General features: G+C 50.9%; 1 protein-coding gene across 11 annotated transcripts in view; it reads right to left on the bottom strand.

Annotated features, from left to right (window-relative positions):
• The window catches only part of Ctnnd1 (catenin delta 1), a 46,603-nt gene that overhangs the window by 11,890 nt on the left and 10,442 nt on the right, over positions 1–24,271 (bottom strand). For 6 of the 11 annotated variants that reach the window (XM_023706093.1, XM_023706096.1, XM_023706098.1 and 3 more), the window contains exons 2-6: positions 10,557–10,671; positions 8,814–9,097; positions 5,342–5,494; positions 4,543–5,078; positions 853–1,316 (exon numbers count right to left, since the gene is read on the bottom strand). In XM_023706093.1, the coding sequence (XP_023561861.1) occupies positions 853–1,316; positions 4,543–5,078; positions 5,342–5,494; positions 8,814–9,008 (1,348 nt within the window). In that variant the 5' untranslated portion in view covers positions 9,009–9,097; positions 10,557–10,671. Of the gene's footprint in view, positions 1–852; positions 1,317–4,542; positions 5,079–5,341; positions 5,495–8,813; positions 9,098–10,556; positions 10,672–19,528; positions 19,627–20,927; positions 21,062–24,271 lie in introns of those variants that run through there. The other 5 variants (XM_023706103.1, XM_023706102.1, XM_023706095.1 and 2 more) reach the window with 4 other exon arrangements.

Below are 24,271 nucleotides of genomic sequence, written 5' to 3'. Positions count from 1 at the left end.
AAAGAAAGAAAGAAAGAAAGAAAACCACACACGAAGTGTGAAGGGAAGTGTCACAACATGATACTCCAAGCAATGCTCATCGATCTACCTACCAGTTTCTCCACCTCAGCACCACTGCCACTTGGGGCCACGGGATCTCTGTGGCGAGCTGGGTATTAGTGTCCCTGCCTTCATGCAGTGGATGCCAATAACACTCTCTTCCCCTCCAGGTATGACAACCCAGAACATCTCTAGCATGACAAATGTCCTCTGGTGAGAAAGACCGCCCTTGCTTCAGAAACCCATGATTTATGCTATTGCTTTTTCTTTTTCTCAGAATGGCATTTGTGATCTGGAAAATTATATTTAATTCACACTAATGGATCACAGCCTACAATCTAAAAATCTATCATTCTGAACAAGGGAAGGACCACAAACTCGTACATATATGTGGCCATGCAGACTTCTGAAAGAGATAGGAAGATGGTGGCAACTGGCACTTGGCACCCTTCACAGACAGCTTCCTCTGTGACTGCAACTGGTCTGCACTAACCACTGTGTTAGAGATCGCTGTGAACTGGAGAACAAAGATTCCCAAGAGGCTCGGTCCAAACACTGCCAAAGAGGAAAGATCCATCCTGACCAGCTCTTCCATGTTCTTAACAGAAGCCAAGAATCTAAAATTTCTGGTGATAGCTTCCAAAATCTTTACATTGGCAACCAATTCTTCAAAATTTCATTAATTCCCCAGCACCAGGGAAAACGAGCAATTCATTAGGATTTGACCCAGTGGCTGCCTGCTCAACAGCTACGGTCAACTTCTTGAGGGTGACCAACCCCAGGCTCCTACCCCTCCCTGGGTCTAGCACTCACCAGTAATGACTTCAGTAAGGTCCATGTCTCGAGCTTTGCGCAGCAACCGCACAAGGGCAGGAACACCGTCACAGTTTTTTATGGCAATCTTGTTATCTTGGTCCCGTCCAAAAGAGATATTCTTGAGGGCACCACAGGCTCCGAGGTGCACCTCCTTCTTAGGGTGGTCCAACAAGCCCACCAGCACCGGGATGCCCTTGAGCTTCCGCACGTCGGTCTTCACCTTGTCATTGCGGTAGCACAGGTGCTGTAGGTACGCGGCCGCATTGGACTTCACAGCATCCAGGCGGAAGCCTAGCATGGCGATCACCTCGGGTAGCTCAGGCTGCCTCCAGTTCGGGGGCGGCAGGCCCCCCTTGCGCAGGCTGTCAAGGCTGGCCAGGCTCCCTCGCTCGTGCTGGGCCAAGGGGGCCCAGTAGCACTGGTCTGACGGCACCTCCTCACCAATCATGTCCTCATAGCTCCTGCGAGGTTGGGACCAAGGGAAAGTGGTAGTTAGGTCCAGCTTCCCGGGCACCAGTCTACATCCTAAGCTGCAGATAAAACAGCCTGGCCTCGCAGACTGACACAGTAACAATCGTAAAGGCACCTGCGAGATTAGATTAAAATGGCTTTTTCCTCCATGAAGTTGCTAGATCACAAAGTAACATTTGGAAAATTTAGCTAACCACAAAGAAAGAACTAAAGCCTGACTCCTTAGTATTTATTTAAGTGATACTAGACAGCCATTGACTTCCCTAAATAGAGATTAAAATAAACCCACAGCCAGCAGAGTTAACCAAAGCAACTGACTCAGTGTAACAGAAGTCGGCAAACAAAGCCTGAGAACAATTCTTATAGGTCTTTAGCTAAACAGGAAATGAGGCATTTATACACAGGAAACAGCTGAAGAAATAAAACCCTTGAGCACACTTAATAGTTAAGCTCCTCCTTGCACTACTTTAGAAATTCTAAAAGAAAGGCTGCTACAGGAAAACAGAAAAGCACTTCTTACATCAAATGAAGACCTGGATTTGGTACTAACTGGGCATAAACTTGAACACTAATTCTTAGAGACCACCCCAATGGTACTGTGCCACTCAACAAGCATGCGTGAGACATGAGTTCTACCCTCCAATCCCTAAGCAGCTCCAACTCTGTTGAAATGAAGGCTAGTGATCAACATCACATTTGGGATGCCGAGCCACTAGGAACAGACAAAGCAATTGAAGGAAAAAGGTCACTCTTCCGGTCTCACTACTAACCATCACCACTAGAGGGTGAGTCTGTCACACGATTACTTATTCATAACCACTAGGAAGGAAGAGACCCATTATCAGTGAGCTCATCTCATTTGGGGACTCCCCCCAGAGCAGAGATCTATTGTGTGGAACTCTCCAAACAAGCCTGTTGTTTGTCCCACAAAACCACTCCCACTGCCAAGAGGGGCACAAGGTTATCGAAGCAGAGCCACAGAGCACAGTGGTACAGCCAAGCGCTCCAGTGATTCAGAGACAAAGCACTTCATCAAAACCACCAAGACTGTTTTTAGAATTGCATGGAAACAAAATGAGGCAGTACAGAGCTAAGTTTTAATTTTTACTAGGGGAAAAATGGGCATGTCTGCACATTACAGGAAAAGGAATTCAAAAGCTATACACCAAAATGTTAGCAATGGTTCTTCACATGTGAACACTGTTCTGGGTTCTAAGTTTTGTGCTGTACATACTCTACTTTTCTGAATATTTTAAGCAGTTATAAAAACAATTTCCAGGGCTGGCATGATAGCTCAGTGGACTAAGGCGCCTGCTTACACAAGCTTAGGTAAGCACAGGGACCACAGTTCGATCCCCGGCACCATATGCTGCTCCAGTCCCGCTGAGCAGGCCAGAGTACAGGGTAGTAGCACACTCCTGTAATCCCAGCGCTGGGGAGGCTGAAAGCAGGATCACCACGAGTCCGAGCTGCATAGTGAGACCCTGCAACAACCAAATACATTTAAGAAAAATTTTTTCCCATAATCAGTTTTAGTCACTCAATGAAAACTGTTTTAGTTCCTTCTTATATAAGCAAAGGGCTAAGATGATTTATTTTTATTTTTTTGACAAAACAATGTTAAGCTCAGAAAAAGCAAGCAAATTGCCTGAGCAACACAGTGAGGGACGGGGCATCCTCAAACCCAGGCTCCAACAGACCTGTCTCCCTGTGACCTTGGCCTTCCTAGGCCTGCACAGGAAGAGCAAGTTCTTGCCTTTCTGGCAGGTTTCCAAGCCTAGAGCTGCCTTGGAAGCTACTACCCAAGAATTGGGCCCTAAGTCCTCCTGGCCAGCTGAACGAGCCAGGGTCAGCAGAGCGGCAAGCTGCCCTACCACCACCCGGTTCCAGTTCACTTGCTCACTCCAATGAGGAAATCGAGGAAAGCCAGTGCCAAGGCCTGGGTGGGCAGCTGCTGCGCTGATGGCTGCTGTTGCCAGCTCTAGACAGCCCTACCAGGGCTGGTGCTTGTGTCCTCCAGGACTGCTGACGAGGACACCCAAAGATGTGTGACTAAGGTTGGGCCCCACTCTGCTGGAAGCACTGCTGGGATAGAGAACAGGCACCCAGGCATCTGCTTCAGAAAACCCGCCATAGCTGCCAGGGACCAGCCATAAATCTTATTTCTTACTCTGCCTCGAGAACATGCTCTGATTTATTTGGAACAGGGTTTTTTGCCCATGGGCTAAACCTGTTTTTGTACAGTCCTAGAATTAAAAACTAGTTTCCCACTTCAGGCAGTTTTAGCTAGGTATAGAGGTCCACACCTATAATCCTAGCTACCCTGGAGGCTGAGGCAGGAAAACTCAAATTAGAAGTCAGCCCAGGCAATTTAACAGAAAAGCTGCCTCCCAAGTAGCTGGGATTACAGGCATACACCACTATACTCAGGATACAGGCTGTTTTATAAACAAAGAACATGAGCAGGGTGTGGTAATATGTGCCTGTAACTCCAGCACACAGGATGCTGAGGCAAGAGGAGGACCTGGGGTACACAGAGTTCAAGGGCAGCCTGAACCTCATAGTGAAATCCTATCTCAAAATAAATAAATAAATAAATAAATAAGCAACAACAAAAACCAAAGAACCGACAGATGAGGAGATGTGGCCCTCACAGCCACAGGGATGCCCTGGGGGAAAGGCTGCCAGTCCCACAGAAGAGTAGAAGAGTCCTTTCGGGACAACAGACAAACCTCCTCTAAGGGCAAACACCACTCCATTTCCATACCACCAAGACTGCGCAGGGACAGACAGGTCAATCAGAGTGTGCAGCTGCTTGGTGACCTCGCCTGCTGCTAAGGTCACCAAGGATGCTACCCCTTTAGGACACAGCATGCTTTCATGAGGTTGTTATGGGTAAAACTAAGGGACGGGGCTCCCAACTGCACCCTGGCACAGGAGACCCCAGGTGAGTGTGTCATGACTCCAGGCCACCCAATGTGGCAAGGTCAATACAGGATCACAGAATCCGTGGCAGGAAGCACCTAGGAGAGCATACCCATCACACGTCCCTTTCTGCAGTTCCCTAAGGACTCTCTGAGCAAAAAAACAGGCAACCTCTCTCTGGGGGACGAAAGGCAGAGGAGGGAGAAGGGATCATCAGGGTCTCCAGTACCACAGAGCTCCCAGGAGAAGGAAGAGCCAGCCGGCTGTCCAGGTAATACCCTTCTCGCTCACCTGAGGCGACGGCGAGGGTCAGAGGGGGTCCCGGTGCGGCGGGCAGTGCCATAGTCCGACATCATGCCGTAGTCCAGGTCATCATAGCCCATGCTGCGCTGGTCATCCTCCAGCCCGTAGGGCTCAGGGTGGAAGCGGTGCAGGTCCACGCTGCTCCCCCCAACCCGCACCTGGGGCTGGGGCCCATAGACATCCTGCCTACTGGGTGCCCGGTAGCCCTCCATGCTGGGCCGGTAGCGCTCCTCAATGCGGGTCACCCGGGATAGACTGCCATAACTGTCGGGGCCACCTGGGTAGCCATCTTCATAGTGGCGGCTGTACCCATCGGGAGGGTAGTGGAAGTTCCGGGGAAGGGTAGCAGTGCCTGCCTGCCCCACGAAGGGACCCGGTCCCCCATTGCCATTCTTGCGAAAGTCGCGGCCCAAAGTCTGGATGTAGTTGTTAGAAACTGATGAGGCATCCACAGGCAGCCCATCTGGTCCCACAGGGACTGGCTGAACAGTCCTTGTTGTCACAGTCTTGACTACCTTCTTCACCTTCATTAGGGAAAAAGGATCACTTAACAGACTACCACAGGAAGCCTGCAAGGGCAGCTCAACTTCAGCCCAACACCTGGGCTCAATTCCTCTCCCAGATTGCCCAGTGACAGTCCTCATGATGCCTAAGTCCCCCCGCAAGGACACTACCTCTCCATGAAGGAGCTATAGACCCACACTCCTCCCCACCTGGTGGTCACTGCCCTGAGGCCCCCAGCCCCCAGACACACACTGGCTACCGCCTCACCACAGCCCTGGCTCACCGTGGTCTCTGTGCGGCGCGTGGTGCCGTCGTCTGAGGTCTCCACAGAGACCACTGACATGGCTCCCTCGGGGTCCTCTTCCGTGTAGGTCTCCACAATCTGCCCTGGTTCCTGCATCCTGGGGACGGTGCCGTACAGAAGGTGACTGTGATCCTAGCAGAAGAGACAACAGCAAGTAGGACACCAGCAATGAGTGCCAAGGACGAGCAATCCCTCCCGCTCCAAGCATAGGGACCCTGGTGCTGGGCTTTCATGCATTGTCCACAGGACTCGACATCTGTGCTTTCTTTAGAGCAGCACAAGGCTTCACATTGAGCTACCTCCCCACCTCATCTTCATTTTTTGAGACAGGGTCTCACTAACTTGCTAAGCTGCCTAGGCTGCGTCTGAACTTGTGATCCTCCTGCCTGAGGCTCCACACCCAGCACAAACTCAGGATTTTTAGATGAGGTGGCTATCAGGGTTTGCACGAAAGGAGAGCAAATAAAATTTCCAAATTTCAGTCACTTAACAAACGTGAACCGTTAACTACAGCCATGTCAACACCCACGCTCCAGTGATAGCAGATCCAACTTCCCAGTTCTTGACATCTAAATGAATATGAGCTGTGTTGACCACTTAGATCCACCTCTCAGTGACCCAAGAGCTGCCTACCCAACATGGAAATTTTAAGACAAGCTGAAAACCCTCACAGAGCCATCTTTTGACTGGCTCTGCCTGGGCGACTCCTCTCTCACTGCCGAAGGCTTAGGACCAGCCAGCTTTTGGGTAGCTCTTGCACAGCAGACTCATGCCTACCCTAAGGGAGCAGAGCAGAGCCCAAGGACAGCGGCAGGCACAGGACAGGAGGCAGCAGTTGGCTCCCGCGGTCCTTAACACTCATCTCAGAACCAAAGTACATGGACACTGAAAGTTCCAGCCTTTTACTTTGTACAGAACGGTGTTCACAATGTGCCAGGCGCTGGACGCGAGGCCAGCATGCTGGCGGGCGAGGCCGGTTGATAAAGAGATGAGAACACAGCAAACCAGGCCTTGAGCTAGAATTACCTGGGATCCACTGAGCTTCAGAGCTGACAGTTTCTGCCTCTTACGGTCAGCATTGCCCACAAACCAGCTGTTCTGAAACACAGCCCCCAGAAGACAATGCCTCCTCGGGGCCTCCTCGGCACTAGCAAGCACCAGTGTCTTCCCCAACAGCAAGAGGGCTCAAGGAGACATCTGCCGCCTGAAGTCCTGGTGCAAGTGCTCACGGAAGCGCAGCACCCCTTAGGTTCAGCATCTCCTCTCAAGGCAGCTGGGCTCTGGAACCTACAGGTGCAAGTGCCCTGTGGGCAGTAGGAGGGTCTGGCCAGTTCTGTTTAAGGGTGGGCTCCTTCTCCCTAGAGCAGGGTGCGGCATATGACAGGCATTCCAAAACTATCTACTAACTGGGCATGGTGGTCCAAGTCTCTGATCTTAACACACAGGAGGCTGTGGCAGGATCCCAAGTTCAAACCCAGCCTGAGCTATACAGCAAGCCTCTGTATCAAAAACAAACAAACAAAAAACTATTTGCTGAATAGCAGAGACACAGGTAACCTTTTTGGAAAACCCTCACAATGCAAGGTTAGGAAAACTAATGCAGGGGGTTTCCAAGAGCCTTCTTTATTGTTCACAAGTCTTCATGCTCTGCTCCCAGTGGAAATACCCATTACAGGCAACTTTTTAAAGAGTGCAGCAACAGATTTAAGACTCTCTTTCCAAACATGAAGAGCACAGGTACCCAAACGGTGGGCAAGGGAAGTCTCAATGCTCTTCCCCCTGATGAGTACAGCACACTCAGGAGTCATCCTGAAGCTGCACAGGCAGGAACTGTGCCACACAGGAACAGTCCCTGCTCTTCTGGCAGTCCCACGGGGTGTGGCCCAGGCCCTGGGCGGTCTTCTCCCACCCTATCATCCCCTTTAGGCTGGGGAAGGCTAGGAAGAGGAAGTTCAACTTTCAGGAAGAAGGAAGGGTGTGGCTTCACTGCTAAAGAGAAGTTAAAATAAGAGTGCCAGAGAGAAACCACGCACTGAACCCTGGAATTCCCCACCAACTCCATGCTGAGTAGCCCTGCTCCCCCTTTACCACATATATAGGCATAAATCATCCCAAGCCCTCTGTCTAGTGTCCATATAAATACCTGGGAGACTGCAAACACAGCCCTTCAATCTGCGATATTTCAAATGGAATTCTGTCCTCTGTCCCAAGTAACTACAAAACTTCGCAACATGAGGGACCTTCTTAAAACTTATGTAAGTAATCAAAGCTACTAGGAGGCTGACGCAGGAGAACTACAAGTTCAAAGCTAACCTCAGCAACTTAGCCAGCTCTTGTCTCACAATTTACAAACATTTTGCCAGGCATGGTGCTGCACACCTGTGATTCCAGAACTCAGTAGGCTAAGGCCAGGAAGACTACCACAAATTCAAGTTAGCCTGAACCGCACAGAGATCAAGGCCAGTCAGGGCAACAGTGAGGCCATGTCTCAATTTATTTTTATTTATTTTTTATTTTTTTGGTGGAACCAGGGATTGAACTCAGGCCCTTGTGTGTGCCAGGGAAGCGCTTATTCCACTGAGCCATCTTTCCAGTCCCATGTCTCAAAATTTTAAAAGTAAAACAAAAATAAAAAGGTCTAGAGCCAGGCATGGTGATGCACACCTGTAATTCCAGCACTTGGAGACTGAAGCAAGAGGACTGCCATGAATGCAAGGCCAGTCTTTGCTACACAGTGAGACCCTGTCTCAAAAGAACTAGTTCAATCCCTAGTAACATAAAAAAACAACAAAAAATATAAGCAATGCTCTGCCTTAGACCCTGAGATCACACTTAAGATACTGTCTATCAAACACCCCCCCACCACACACACAAAGCCTCAGACAGATTACATCACAGTGAGGTGAGAGGGATAAACCAAAGGAAGCACAAGCTACTTCTCTTTCCTAACCCAGTTCTCCCAAGTCCTGCAAAGCAGCCTCCAGAGATCATGAGCCCCTGTGGTCACAGGGCTGAGTGGCAGAGGGTCACTGCTCTGCAGCTCTAGCTGGGGTGAAGGAGAGAGTGGGCAAGAGGGGACACACAGAGTGGGCAAGAGGGGACACGAAGACAAAGTGGAGTGGGAGTGCATCACACCCAAAGGACACACTGTCCCCCAGGACTGTGCTGGTGCTCCAAGCCTGCCCCTCCCCCCATCACTGAGCAGCTACACGCTCCAGAATTTCTGATACCAAGGAGGAGAAACAGGTAACCTGAGTACAGTCCCACAATAAACTATCACCATGGTCAGGACTGTATCCCATCCAGCTAAACAGGTCAGGTGGACACTACTGAGAAACCCACCCACTGGGCACCACAGCAGGGCTGCTCCATCACCAAGCGGCCACGTAGAGGGTGACCTAGGGGGTGACCCAGCAAGGTCGCAGCCACCCAGGGCCGCTGGAGGGGTTACCTGATGACGGCGGGTGAGGGTGCCGTTGGCCAGGAGAGGGCTGGCATCCTGGGGGGAGACCCGGACGCGCTCCAGCTGCGCCGAGACGTGGCGCCGCTCCTCCTCCAGCGCCCGGGTCAGCTTCTCAAACTGGGCCTCCTGCTCCTTCACAGAGGCCAAGATGCTGGCGGTCGACTCCACCTCCGAGTCGTCCATGAAGGTACAGGGCGGAGCGGCCACAGGGCAAGGAAGGAGGGAGGTGGCTCAGAGGAAGGGGAGCAGGGAGAAGGCCCCCTCACTTCACGCTATGGGGAAGGGCAGGGGGAGGAGAGAAAAGAGCACAGGTCAGAGAGACAGGTGCATCACCAGCCTGGAGCTGAAGCCACCCACGAGCAGTTCCGTAGTGCAGAAGGCAAGCCACCACCGAGCCAGAGCCCACCACCAGTGAACAGCTAGCAGCAGTTGGCCCGCCACCTTGGCGGCAGCCCACCGGGGACAGTGTGCAGGACAGGTGGGACTGGACCCTCGGCCCACAGTACTGCAGAGAGGGAGACTGAGGACACGCTAGTCATCACAAAGGATTTGAACTCCATTCTTCCCTGCAGAATGTGCTGGTATCTACACCTCAGGCAAGCCTTAGCTCCAAGGTCCAGGCAGGACTCATATGCTGGGCAACAGGCCTCGAATGGATGGGCACAGACTCCTCACTTCTCCCCATCTGGACAATGAGACTGCCACAGTAGTGGCAGACTATACCAAGTTGATAGGCGAGTAAGAAATGGAAACACTAAGCCAGGCATGGTAGCACATGCCTGGAATCCCAGTGCTCTGGGAAACTGAGGCAGGAGAACTGCTAGTTTGAGTTCAGCCCAGGCAGTTTAGCAATTTAAGGAGATCCTTAAATTAAAAAAAAAAAAAAAATGTAACAGAAAAAGGGCTAGGGATACAGCTCAGTGCAAATACCCCAGGATTAATCCCCAGTAAGTAATAAATGAATGAGTGAATGGAGATTAGCTAGGCATGGTAGCACACAAACTATTAATCTCATCTACTCAGGAGCCAAGTGAGACAGGATATCATGTTCAAATTTGGTCTCTGCAATTTAGTGTAAACCTGTCTCAAAATTTAAAAAATGAAGAGCTGGGGGTGTGGCTCAGAACACCTTTGGTTCCATCCCCAGTACCAAAAAGAAGTATTTTAGAACTTCCTACCGTCAAAAGTAGAAGACAAAATGTACAAGGTCTCCTTGTGTAACAAAACTATCTACTACAAGACTGAGGGCAATGTGTACCTTCAGCGACACAAGAGAAATAGATGCGCTGTCAACACGCCCCTGCACTCTTTAGGGAACAGGAAGAGAGCACTGGGCTCAAGCCCCGTGGAGTGCCTTCAGAGGCCTGCAGCTCACCTCCAAAGCTCTGATGGGTCTTCCTGCAGAGTTGGACAGAGTCCTCTCACCTCTCTACCTGTGCGGGCTGAGGAAACACCCATGTACTTGGAGGGCGCATGCGTGCACCTGTACAGTAAGTGGTGTCATTGTACACTGCAGGAAGCGATCTCACAATGCAGCCGCCCCAGTCATGCAGCTGGACCCTGCACCTCCTCCCTCATAAGCTACGGGAGGTGCTGCAGCCAGTGCAAAACACGCCTAGCAAAAGCAGGCTGGGGACAATCTTCTTCCCTCCTCCCAACCCTCTCACCAACCCCTAAAGAAAAAAGCACTTAAAATATTTCCATTCTTAATAAATAGATGTTCATACACACCTGTTAAGAGAAGGGTCGTAACGGATTGGTTTAACACAGAGTACAGCCCAGTCTAGATGGAGAAAGATCATGGAAGAAGCATCCCAGCACCACAGTGAGGAAGCAGAGGAGAGAGCTGCAGAGGAGAGAATGAGAGGAAAATAAAATACACCCAATGCTTGAGCCCAAGAGAGCAAAGGGGTGTCAGGAATGAAAGGAGCAACTGAGGAGAGCCGTGTCCTCATTGCCTGTGACAAGGGCCCCTTGCTGTGCTGCGCTGGACACCTGGGCCACAGGAGTAGTTCTCACTACAGCATGGGTCCTAAGGCCATGGCGCAGTCGTGCTCTACTGGCACTGCTGATCAGAATCAGACACAGCTTACGAGGCGAGGCAACAAAACCGCCCAGCTCTGTGCCCACACTGGGAATCGGCTGGAAAGCCCTTCCCTCCTTCCCGCCCCTAAAGCAGAAACCTCCAAGACTTAGTCCCGGCTTGCCCGCACAGACACTGGGAAACAGACGCGGCCAACATGCGGGGACAAGTGAGGACTGGCCCAGGCTGGGCCTTTCGCTCAGGTTCCGTTCCCACGCTCCACAGGGCCCCAAGAAGCACAGAGGCCTGGGCCTGTCTGCCTCCCAGACTGCAGCACTCAGCAGCAGCAAGAGTCCACGAGAACCGACAAGCAGGGCCCGGGGATTCCACAGGGGCTGGCCCCTTACCCTGGCTCTTCCCTATTCCCCTCCGAATGCTGGGCACCACCAACCACTGGCCAAATCCTGTTCTGCGCCCAATGTCCACTGCCGATCCTGCTCCACAGGCCACTCTTTCTTCACAAGCACCCTGTCTTTCCAAAGCATTCCCCCTCCATTGCCACTTCCTCATGTTAGGCTCTTGCCCTTATCCATGCGCACCCTAACCTCTGAACCTCCCACACCAAGAAGTCAGTCAGAGGCTCTGCATGCGTGCGTCCGTGTGCTGGAGCAGACCGCACCACCCACAGCTCCACCCTGTGATCTTCCTTGCTGATCAAAGCACAGACTGCCACAGCCAGGGACACAGGCGACAGCATTCCTGGCTGCACCCTGCCCTAAGTGACCACTTCTGGCCCCACAGCTTTAATTCAATAGGAGGATCAGGCAGGCAGAAGGAAACACCAGGCTCTGCTCTGGGTCAGGAGCTGTGTCTCCCTCACAGGCGGCCTCGCCCTCACTGGAGCAGACTGCTAGGGAGGGTGGGCAGAGGAGCAGGGGGCAGGAGAGCCCTGGGGCAGGGCCAGGAGCCTCACTGGGAGCTGCAGAACCCCAGGGGCCCACATCATAGCCCTATGGGGGGAGGGGGGCCTGCAAGGAGATGGAAAGACAACGAGAGTTACACAAAGGTGAGGTTGTCAGTTGTTTCAAGAGTTGGGTTCTAGCTTCCAATTATATTGCTTCACGGTGATGCCTCAGCCTCAAACTATTTGGTGAAGTAGTAGATGAAATTAGTAGATGAAATTACCTGGATCGAGAATCTCGGCAGGTTCCAGGGAGTGGCCGGCCAGCAGACAGGTTTCCCCACCGGCCCGCACTGTTAGCCAGCAGGTCACACCTGTACCCGTGCTACTGGGGCAGAGGGCATGGCTCTAGCAGCCGCAGCCACCAGACCACCATGAATCTGGGCCTTGCCAGTGCAGACCCAGAGCAAAGGGACTGCGAAGGTGTCACAAACACTGTGAGCATCCTCACCACAAAGAAACTATCCCAGGTGCTGCACTAATGGTCATTTTTTAAAATCAGTACTGAGGATTTAACCCACACCTTTGCACTGAGCTACATGCCCCCCTTTTCTTTTAATGTATGTGGTACAGAGTCTCACTACACAGCTCAGATTCGTAGTGATCCTCCTGTTTTCAGCCTCCCAGCACTGGGATTACAGGCGTGTGCCACCACGCCCTGTCTCGAAGGCTGGATCAGCGAGCCCAGGGGTGGGGCCGGCATGGCATGTGGTGCTGGTCCCTGCGTTTGCCTAAGCAGGCGCTTAGTCCTTGGAGCTATCTCACTGGACCTAACGCATTTTTTTTTTTTTCCCCCCAAAGGGACTTTTTTGGTCTTACTTTTACTATTTTCCATTTTGGTACTGGGAATTAAACTCTGGACCTCATGCTTGCTAGGCAGATGCTGCATTGCTGAGCTACATCCTTGGCCCAAGATTGATTCATAACACACTTTTTTTCTTTTTCTTTTTTCTTTTTTGGCAGAACTGGGGGTTGAACTCAGGCCCTTACACTTGCCAGGCAAGCGCTTATTCTACGGAACTATCTTCCCTGGCCCCTCTAATGCATCTTAATTCTTCACACATCTCCTTTTACCCTTCTTCTTCATTTTTATTTTGAGACAGGGTCTTGCTAAGTTGTTAAATTGTCCAGGTTGGGCTCAAACTTGTCATCCCCTTGGTTCGGCTTCCCACAGTGCTGGGATTACAGATCTGCACCACTAGGCCCCACTACAAATTAGACATTTATGTACCTAGGTCTGCACCAGTCCAAATCCTCAGACTACTCAATCCAAACAGAAGGGCAGGCAGATCTAAGCGGCTAGGCCCTGGGCCCAACCACCTCAGGAGCTTTCTTCACCATGACAGGACAAGCAGCCACATTTCTTTAGGCTACAGAATTACCTACATACACGAGAGAGAGAGACAAGAGGAAAGGTGAGGGAAAAGGAAACTAGAGAAGAGAATGAAGCCCCGGGCCAACTGTCGCAGACAGGGTGAAGGTTGAGGTGGAAGATTCCTCTCCCAGGCCACAGGTCATTCAGAGAGCCAGCAAACGTGGACTGCCTTGGGCAGGAAAGCCCTGTGAGGCTGCCCAGCCTTTTCCAGGCCTGTTGCTTAGGGTTCCCAAATGGATTTTATTCCCTCACTAGAAAAGGCCCACCAAGTAACTCCTGAGGTGAGAAAAGAGGCACAGAAAGCGAGCCTTGTCTTCCTCTGGGAGCCAGACTCTCTGGGTTTGGCTGCTTCTCCTCTTAGCAAGCCAAGGTGCTGTCCCAACTGCTGCTTGCCCTCCCTCCTTGCTGTTATGCTTCGGAAGCACAGCCCCTCATGCAATGCCCAGAGACTTCTATCCTTTGTCTAAACTTCAAACCAAAGCAAGGTACACTGAATCAAGTGCCTGGAAGAACCAACAGTGATATAAAATGCCAACCAAACAACACAGTGAAAAACAAAATGAGCGGCAACCTGCCAGGCAGGAAGGCCCACACTCATGATCCCGGCACTCAGAAGGCTGAGGCAGGAGAACTGCCACCTCAGACCAGACTAGGCTATATACACATAGCAAGACCCTATGTCAACCCCCACCAAAAAAAGTTAACATCCCTAGAATGATATGCTGAACCTTAAACTGGTGGAAATTTAATTTGGAATTATGAGTTTAAGACTAAGAATATAGGCTTTCAAGCATACACACTGTATAACCCATGCCATCCAGGAGGCTGAGGAGGATCAAGTCTGAAGCACTGGCACTTGGCAAGACACTAACTTTAAAAAACTAAAAGCCAGACGTGGAGTCTGAGGCAGCAGGATCGGCATGAGTTTGAGGCTGTCCTGAGCTATACAGTGAGTTCAAAGCCAGAACAGAATATACAGACTTGTCTTGAAGACATAAAATATGGCACATGTAACACTGCAGAACTGGAGGACACAGCATTCAAGCCGAAAAGGTTTTGCCCAAAAGTCAAAGATCACAAACCCACAGGCAGAAAATTTCCTTTTTGTTTCTAAATCAAAAGAATGAAAATACACACACACACACACACACACACACACACACACACAGGGTCTTGATATGTAGTTCAGGTGGGCCTTGACCCCCCTGCCTCAGCCTTCTCCTGAGCTCTGGGATTATAGTTCTGGGTGTGCACTTCCACACCTGGCTCCAAAGGCATGTGTTCTGTCAACAGTCCTTTGTGGCTCCTGGCAGAAAAAGTGCTTGCACTAGAGTCCAAGGAGGTAGGCCCCACAGCCCAGCCTGCGTCTGCTGTTCCTACGAGCACAGGTCAGCTCCCCGCCACCTCACCGCCCTGGGAGGCACTTCCTGCCCGCCCAGCCTGCAGATAGACCTGATCTGTACTGCCAGCCTGGGCACTTGGGAGGCTGAGGAAGAAGGATCACCTGAGCTAAATGTTCAGGACCAGCCTCAGAATCAAGCTGTGACCCAGAAAAACACCCCAAGATCACCAGGCTCACCTTCCTGCCCCAACTCCACCTCAGAGCCAGGCCTTCCAGGCCCCTCTGCCTCCCCACCTGGAGCTCTTCCTGGCCCACCCTGACCTCCAGGTGAACTGAGGAAGTCTCTGAGCAAACCACCTTCCACCAATCCAGCACCATGAACAAAGTTGTCTTCACACACCTGTGGTCCTAGTGACTGGCACTGGCAAGGGAGAAGTGGGAATATCTGGAAGGGTCACTGGAGTTCAGGAGTTTGAGCCCAGCTGGAGCAAAGTTAGGAAGACTCCAGCTTTTTAAAAGACAAAAACAAGAAAAACTACCTGTCAAATGGAGGTGGAGACTGGAAGTGGCAGCACATGCCTACAATGTCAGCACTTGGGAGGCTGAGGCAGGAGGGTCACCAGGAGCTTGAGGTTACACAATGAGTTCAAGGTCAGCCTGAACAACATTATCAAGGCCTGAACAACATTATCAAGACTGTCTTTAAAAAAAAAAAAAATGCATACCTATACTCCCACCTACTTAGGGGCTGAGGCAGAAGGATCACAAATCCACTTAAGGGGAGGCAGGGATGCAGCTCCGTGGCAGCACACCTGCCCAGCATGCACTTCCTGGGTTCCATCCCTAAAACTGTCTGGTGCCCCCCCCCCCAGCACACATTTGTGGTCCTGGCAATCAGGAGGCTGAGGCAAAAGGATCACTTGAGCTCAGGGGCCCCAGGCGAGCCTGGGCAACAGAGACTCATCTTGAAGAGGGCACGCCTGCCTGTGACATACCAGACCACATGTTCTCTTGCTCCTGTGCCCCTGGCAGTAGTGTAAGACCCCAAACTCCTGCAGACTAAAACAGCTGAATACAGGACTCGCTCTGCGAGGGGAGGGGAGGCGCCCAACCAGCAAGGGGCCCAGCTGGAAGAAACAAAACCTGCTTCTCCAGGGCACTGTGTGACACCCAGGACTGGTCTGACGGGTCCTGCAGTCCCCAGGTGGCCGCCTCCTCGCCTCTCCTGCCCACGTGCCTCTCTGGGCCCTGCACCGGGATGGCGGCGCTCAATTTCCTCCCCATCTCGCGGGTCTGAGACACACAGTCACTCACCTGGGTCCCAGGGCAGCCCTGCCAAAGGCACCCAGCCTGGCCTTATAAGGAGAAGCCGGACTTCAGGGAGAGGCAATCAGGAAACAAAGATAAAAGGGAGGGGCAAAGGAGGGAGGCCTCAGAGCAGGGAAGGGAGAGGCCAGAGCCTTTCTCCTCCCACAAGGGCAGACAGGGACAGGGAGGACAGGTACAGCTCCAAAGAGGGAAAGCGCCAACGGAAGTGGGAAGGGGTGTCATGGCCAAGTCTCTGGTCATAAAAGAGGAAATCCTACAATAACTGGGATCTCTCATATCCCCCTATTTGGCTTGAAAGAAAATGTTCATGGAAAGGTCAGCCTTAAGGTTTGCTAAGGGTCACATAACAGTTGGAGCTCACATTCCTGTTTTTAAAGGGGCAGCTTCACATCAAATCCCTTCCTTCCTACCTGTGGCAGCCCATCTCTGCCCAGCCTTCTGTACTCAGTCAAGCAACAAGACACTGTCCTTTCCCTTCCGGCAGGGTGAGAGGAACAACTCCCTTTGTGGACAAGGACCTGGGAGATCATTGTGGGTGTGGCGGCACCCCGGGGTGACCCAGTGTTCTGGGAGGACAATGCAAGAGGACTGCAAGTTTGAGCCCAGCCTAGGTGCTCAGCAACTTAGTGATAACCTGACCTCTACCCGGCAGGGCACGGTGTACACACCCCGTCATCAGCACAAGCCGGGAGGCTGAGGCAGGAGGAGAGCAGGCATGAGCCCAGCCTGGAGAATTCAGAGGCATGACTCAGGACAAGAAACTTCACAAGGGCTGAGCTCTGCAGCCCACTGCAAAGGCCCTAAGTTCAACCCACAGTATTGGGGGAGAATTTTTCTTTTAATTCAATTAGGGAAAGTCTATTTCCTTGAGATACAGTTTAGTTATAGAGTTTAGACTAGCCTCGGACTCACTTCATAACCCAGGATGGCCTGGAACGCACAGCAGTCCTCAGGCTTTCCACACCCCACCTGCCTGCTGAGGAAAGCGGTAGAGGCCAAGTAAAGAGGAAATGCTGGGTACCAAGAGTTTTTTGTTTGTTGTTTTTTTAATTACTGGAGACTGAACCAGGGCCTTCACACTGAGCTACATTCGCAGCCTTTTTTTTTTTTTTTTTTTTTTTAACGTTTTGACAAGATTCTGCTAAACTGTTCAGGCCAACCTGACCTGGGTCCCTCAACCGCAAGCTCCCAGAGTGCTGAGACTGCAGGTGTCTGCTACCACACCCTGCAGGAAATACAGTACTCTCTAGTGAAAGACAAATATTTTACTCTAACGAAAAAAAAAAGCTGTTCATTATTGAGCTTTTCCTAGAAACTATTGCACGTCATCCTCCAACACCTTCAAAGGCCCCTCACCAGTAGTTCCAGGCTGGTCTCATGCCCTGGGCTCAAGTGGTGCTCCTGCCTCAGCCTCTACAGGAGGGACGACAGGCAGGCACCACTACTCCCAGCTAATGCCCCTTTTATGGATGAATAAACTACGCATCACAGTAATCAGTATCTTGCCCAAGGTTAGGGCAAGTGAGTGGTAGAAACAGACAGTTTTGGGGGTTTTTGGGGTGTGTGTGTGTGTGTGTGTGTGTGTGTGTGTGTGTGTAACCAGGGATTGAACTCAGGTCCTTGTGCTTGCCAGGCAAGTGCTTATTCTACTGAGCAGTCTACTCGGCCCCCGGACAGTATTTTCATTTATTTTGTGATATATTGAAACTGATCTCACATTGTATTCAAGCTAGTCTTGAGCTGGATGTGTAGCCCAGGCTGCCTTCACCCCTGGTCTTCCTGCCTCAGTCTCCCTGGTGCAGGGTTCCAGGCGTGTACTACCAGGCCCAGGTGGAAACCTAGACCTCATACTCCACTCCAACCCTGGATCATCTCCTTGATACAGCAGAAGAAGTGTGAATTTCTATGTTTCCAAGGATTAAAGTCATTCTAAGTTGAATAAATAAGCAAAAGAAACCTTTTTGCATGTCTGGGGAAAGGAAGGACAAGATAAAATGAGTAGAACCAGCTGGACCTTCGATCTTACCTTCACTGAATTTATTTATGGGGTTTTGTTTGTTTTGAGACCCGGTCTGCATGTAGTTCAGGCCAGCCCTGAACTCACTGTGTCCCAGGCTGGCCTCCAACTTGCAGTGATCCTCCTGCCTCAGCTCCCTAGTGCACAGATTACAGATATGAGCACCACATGAGGCTCCATAGCTTCACCTCAGGGAAGAGAAGCTGGCATTCCACTCAGATTTCTCCTTTTATGAAGAACAAACATGGAAAAGAAAGGTCATAGGGTCAAAACATATCCTACTTTGTACCAACCAGCCACCTTTCCACTGGCAACTCTGCTCTAGAAATCTGGCTACATGTGGCGTTGTCAGATCACCTCCATCTCAAGGAAGAAAATACAATCACAAACTTTCCTATTCTCATTCTTAATGTCACATCTCACTAAACCAAGAGCAAAGGCCAAGCTGGTGTGGGAAAGAGAAGGAAGCAGGCCACCGAGTCACAGAGTGGAGGGATTGTTCTGCAATCTCGAGGTATGTCAGCAATCTGCCTCCAGGGCAGCTGCCCTCCTGGGCAGTCAAAGGCAGGCTTGTGTGTGCTCAGGGCAGGCCAGCTGGGCTAGAAGCTGAGGACTCAGCCACCCCAACCCAAGTGAGGGGAGATGCCCACTTCACTGAGGGAATACAGGGAGGAAAAACAGAACAAGAAGCGAAGTGGGGCAGGGGACACAGGACACTACAGGTGCTACTTCAGTCTAGACACAGGGACATTCCAGGAAACTACAAGCCACTCCCTAGTTCTGTGCAAACCAAAAGCACAGGTAGGCGTCTCCCGCCTGGTAGCAGCACAAGGCCATACTAAAGGGTGAGCTCTGAGACACAGAGCCTGTGTCTCCAGCTTGAGCAAAGAGCACACAAAGCACATTTAACATCTCTCTCCTAGAATCCCCTTCTTAATTAAATCCTAGCCATCCATAAAAAAGAGTCACACACACAAAACCCTATAAGCTCCCTGACGCTGAGATCAATGCCGTCCATGTGACTCAAGTGCATGACTGCGGCTGCCCCCAGCTCACACCTTCCGGTCCGGTCCTGAGCAGCGCAGAGCTGGGACCCACGACACCTACAAAGGCGGCTCTCTTCTCTGCTGAGCCCCAGCAGAGCTGCTCTCCAGGGACAGAGATCTCACAGGAGACCCACAGTGACAGCGCCCCTCTCCGATCCCCCACTCCCAGCTTTCTCACTTCCTGTCACAGTAGCACCAGACCACAGTCTCCCAGAAACAAACAAATACAAAGTACTGGATTCTGGGCTGCAAGCCAGCCACATTCCAGGGCATCCTGTCTACCAATCACCAGCCGTGCTCCTGCTTTGCCCCGCTCCGTTCCTTATCATGTTCGGGAAAACAACCCTCCTCCCAGCCCGAGCCAAGGCTGCCCAGGACAAAGCTCAGGCTGCTAAGAATCAGCAGATCTTGGAGCCCTGGGGGGGGGCAGGGGCTGGGACAGTTGTCCTAAGAGTTTCAGGGGTGAGGGGCTTCAAAGCTTCCTGCTTAGCAAGTTTCTTCACTTTGGAGACAGTAACAGTGAGGATTTTAAAGCTACTCGGTCACATTCAGTTCAGGGCCATGCGACACGCCCCCAAGAAAGCGTCCTCTCGGCAACCTGATCACCTACCTGCATTCAGTCATGCGACAGTCCCACCAGAACTAGCCTGGGACACGTCCTCTGTTCCCGTCTATCACCCAGTTGGGCCACTCTCAGCCTTTCAAACTCTTCCCAGAGCTGATTCCTGGGCAGGCCCCACTGAGAACAAACAAAGGCAGCAGACTCCACCCTAGTGAGCAGCCGTTGATCAAATGCTAGGGCAAAGTTCCCTACTTCTCTAGAGAAGGAGAGGGCCACTAGGAGTTGCACTGTGGCTGGCAGCCAAGAGGTCACAACAGCAACCTCAGCCTTTCCGCTTGGGCAGGGGATCTGCAACCCAGTCCGAAAAGAAAGCCTCCCTTCTTAATAAGGGGCCTCGGCTGGGTCCAAGAATGGGGTAAACGATACATTTTTCTATTATCTTGAACAGTGCCCTGGAAGTCAGCCTTCAACCCACAGCGCCAGCTCCCTGTGCACAAATAGCACTATCAGCAGAAGTCTCCACAGGGACATTCCAGGCGACTCACTCTACTAGGCCATCTTTCCTCAACTTCTCACCTCCTTTTCGTCCTGCTAGGTCCTCCCACACCCTTTTCTTGGACCTGCTAAAAGCACTGTGGACCAAACCCTAACCTCAGCCCCCCATGAGGCAATGGCAGCTGAATCTAAACCAGCACAATTCGGGAGGATTAATTCACCTGGACCTGGTACAACCAGATGGAGAGGCAGGGCGGGAACACACAACAGTGAGCCATTGCAGGCAAAGAGGGAAGGCACAGCTGGCAACGCAGGACATCTACAGCACACCTGCAGTGGCAGGACTGGCACTGTAAAGTCTGTCACTGAAGCACAAAGAAACCCAAGTTTAAAGTCTTCTGCCTAGGACCAAAGCAGGCTGACCTCCTTTTCCTCTTGGAAATGCTGAAGCTGGGCCTGCGATCCCAGCGCTCGGAGGTTGAGGCAGGAGGACTGTTTATAGAGTTTGAGGCTAGGCCAGGCTACATAGTGAGATCTTGTCTCAAATAAACCAAAAAGAAAAAAGAAAAAGAAAGAAAAAAAGAAAGAAAAGAAAAAGAAAAACAGAACAAGCCAGCATTCTTCCCGGTTGTTCCCCTACTCATCGCACAGACCAAATCAGTCAGACCCAAGCACCAGCGATGGGCACACAAGAACTCACAACAGGAGCACCTAAGGGAGCAGTTTGCTCAGATACTTTTTAAAAGAAAGTTGTAAAAGACACACCCAGCCAGAGCACGCCACACACCCATATCAACACTGCAGTGGCCTGCTGAAGATGCTTGGCAGGTATGCATCCCACTGAGCAGGTGAGACTGGAGCACCAGCTCATAGACAGCCAGGGCTGCCGGGCCTGCATGCACACGCGGGAGAAGGGAATGGGAGAGAAGCCGCCTACCGCTACCAGGCTCACCGAGGATGGCTGTGTGCACCGAGCCTGTGACAAAGCCAACCAGAGGAGGGAGGACGCACCAGCAGAAGTCGCACAGGGCACAGGACAGGCCACCTTGGGAGGACGTGCTTAATGCCTGCTGTCCAGCCTCCTCAGCACTCTCTCCAAAGAAGGCCCAGAGTTGGCAGGCCTGGAGGAAGGGGAGGTTGGGAAGGAATGTGGCTGGGAGCAGTCAGCTACATTCCAGCCAACCAACATCCCACAGAGTGCTGAGGGTGCCTCGACTCTGCTGTGTGGTTCCAATTCCTCCATCACCCCCACCCCCCACACTCTGAAAAGAAGGGCAACTGAGATGGGCTGATGAAGGCACCAGCTGTTGCCACTGCGCCGCCCTCCCCTCCCCCACCTCCCAGCCAGCCGGCAGTTCAAACTCACATCAAACACTGAGCACAACTGCTGCTCAGAAGGAAGAGCCCAGCTAAAATGGCAGGAAGGGTGCCAAGTGGCCTCGCTTAGAAGGGACACGCTCTTGGCTTCATTTAAAAATAAGAAATTTTTGTTTCTGCCCAACTATGTTCTTTCTCAGTGTCAAATGGGTTTCAATTTCTTCCCTACAACTCCTTGGTTTATTTTTAAATATCGGAATATGGGGAGGTGCGTATAAACTGAATGCAAAATAACGTCTAGGCGATTAGGTTTCCTGCCAAAGCCAAACCCAGCAGGACTCCCACGTAAAAGTGAGGAGACGGGTGCAGGCAGCAGAAGGGCAGCCACACCTCACCAGCAACAGTGACACAACTTCCTTACACACAGGTAACTGACTAAGAGCAGCATGACCAGCTCTCCCCCACCCAAGTTCCAGTTGGCCAGAGTTAGGCAAGGAGGAAGCAAAGGAAGCCAGCGCTTCCTTTTCAGACAGGAAGTAAAGTGGCCCTTCCTGTCCAGTTTTAAACAAATTGTCCAGCTGAATTTCAATGCTAACATCCTCTTCTGAATTTGTTCCACAATTTGAAAACAGAGACACAATCTACAAGTTTCCCTTTCTCCATGCCATGCTAAGTGGTAGCATAAACTCCACATCAGGAGGAACATTTGGAATCCAAAATCCACAGTAACCGTCTCCCACCACGGCGACTGCAGGAGCCACTAGGTTTCTGTGCTTCTCCTGCTGCTGAAGTAGCTACCACCTGAGAAACGGCACACAGCTTAACTAAAAAAAAAACAAATAACATACAGTTCCCTCACCTCAATTGATGGAGAGCAGGGCTAGAAATTCATGTGCGAAGCTCATATTTTGGTTGCCTGCTGGTTAGCAGAGTATATAGGGCCTCCATGCTGAGCCACATGTCCTGCCCTTTTGTTTGTTTGGGCTGTTTGTTTTGAGACAGGATCTTGATGGACTCGAACTTTCCATCCTCCTTTCTCTGCCTTCCAGAATGCTGGAATTACACACATGTACCACCAATCAGGTTTAAAAAGTCATGCCTTTAAAAAGTCCCACAGTGGCCAAGGATTAGGGTTAGAAGCCTACTACTACATAGGAAGCCCTGTCTCAAAAACCAAACCAAACCAAAGAATTTCTTCAAGGAACAAAAAGCTGTGCCAAAGACTGGTTCTATCCCAAAAGAAGTCTAACATCTTAAATCCAGCAGTCAAGACTCAGTTCATTTAACAGTATATAAGAGAAATAACCACAATCTAGGCTCAAGGGTTACCTGATGTTATCCAAGCAAGTCGTTTTAATTTCTAACTTAAGCTAAGAGCAAGTAAGCATGGAACCAAACTGCCTCTGAAAGAACTAGGAGGAAGGAGAGGGGCTGGCGACAGTGCTCGGTAATAGAGTTTCCATGCGTGAGTCTGGCTTTGATCTCAGTAATGCAAAAAGAACAACAACAACAAAATCACGGAGGTAAATAGTTCCATGAGGAAGCACATGTCACTGAAGACATAGTAAAAAGGAGCATCAAAAGACACATAGGCATGGCCAGGCATCGTGGGCACCCCTGTAATGCCCGCACTGGAGAGGAAGACTGTCAAGGGTCCAGGCCACCCTGGGCTACACCCTATCTCAAAAGGCCAAAAACAAACTTTACATACTACCATGATATCACAAACGTTTTAGTCTCATTTATACTTCCTTAAGTAATACAAATCAACCAGTTCTTTAAATCAACTTTAAGGGGTCAGAGATAGAGCTCAGTGCCTAGTAGAGTGCCTGTCTGGCAAGTACAAGGTCCTAAGTTTGATTCTCGGTACCAAAAAAATAAATAAAATGAATCAACTTCAAAATCTTGGGGAATCTGTGATTGCCTGGAATATTTCCCATGTAAGATGATAGTTATTACCTAACCAAAGAAGAAATGTGAAGGGGACCAAATGCCTCCTGATTAAGGTCATATTCCAAAGGTGATGTTAAGTAACAGGATGTGCACTCGCTAAATATAATTAAAGGGAAGGGAGGATAACCAGGCCATGTATGAGTACTAAAAACAGTACAGAAAGAGACACACACTGAGAGATTCTTTCACTACGTGACAGACTAAGTGAAACAGAAATCTTGAGAGGAAAGTAAGAACAGGTGATTCAGGACATAGGTCCTCAGCTAACCAAATACCTTTTACTTTCTTACATGGGATTGACACAGAATATGGAACCACCAATGCTAGCACTTCTTCCTCAGCTCCAACAAAATCAGCAGGTACTCTGATGAGCCCTAATGAGCTAACACATAGAAAGGGGAGAAAGAGACCTGCTTATCAGGAATGATCACTGACCATGATGTGCAGGACAGAGATATATGATAACCTGTCAGCTGGTCCTCCATCTCCAGGAAGGAAAGGAACAAGGGAGGAGGGAAGGAGAAAGAAGGAATAAAAGAAGAAACAATGAAGTGGGGCCAGGGATACAGCTCAGCGGCACAGTGCCCGACTGGCAAGCATGAGGTCCTGGGTTCAATTCCTGGTACCCCCCCCCCAAAAAAAGGAAAAGAAGAAAACCAGTCCCCAAAGCCTTGAAACCCCAATGATCACAGATCTTTAAAGAAGCAAGAGGGTCGGCCAGATAGCTCAGCTGATTAAAGTGCCTGCTTAGGCAGCGGTTCACTCCCCTGCATGCCGGCCCCTCCCCCAGGGCACCCAGAGAAGGTGACTAAGACTGGGCGTGGTGCCGCCCACCTGTAATCTAGGCACTTGGGAGGCTGAAAACAGGAGAATCACCGAGTCTGATCTGTGTAGTGAGACACTGTAGACCCTGTACTAAACATAAAAATAAATAAAGAAGAACTTTTGGTTGAACACAAGCAGCAGCAGAAGATAAGTGGGGGGGCCAGGGAGATGGCTCAGTAGAATAAGCACTTGCCTGGCAAG

Source organism: Octodon degus, unplaced genomic scaffold (genome assembly GCF_000260255.1).
Source record: "Octodon degus isolate 3935 unplaced genomic scaffold, OctDeg1.0 scaffold00239, whole genome shotgun sequence".
Lineage (NCBI taxonomy): Eukaryota > Metazoa > Chordata > Mammalia > Rodentia > Octodontidae > Octodon > Octodon degus.
This window is presented reverse-complemented; position numbering and strand designations above follow the sequence as displayed.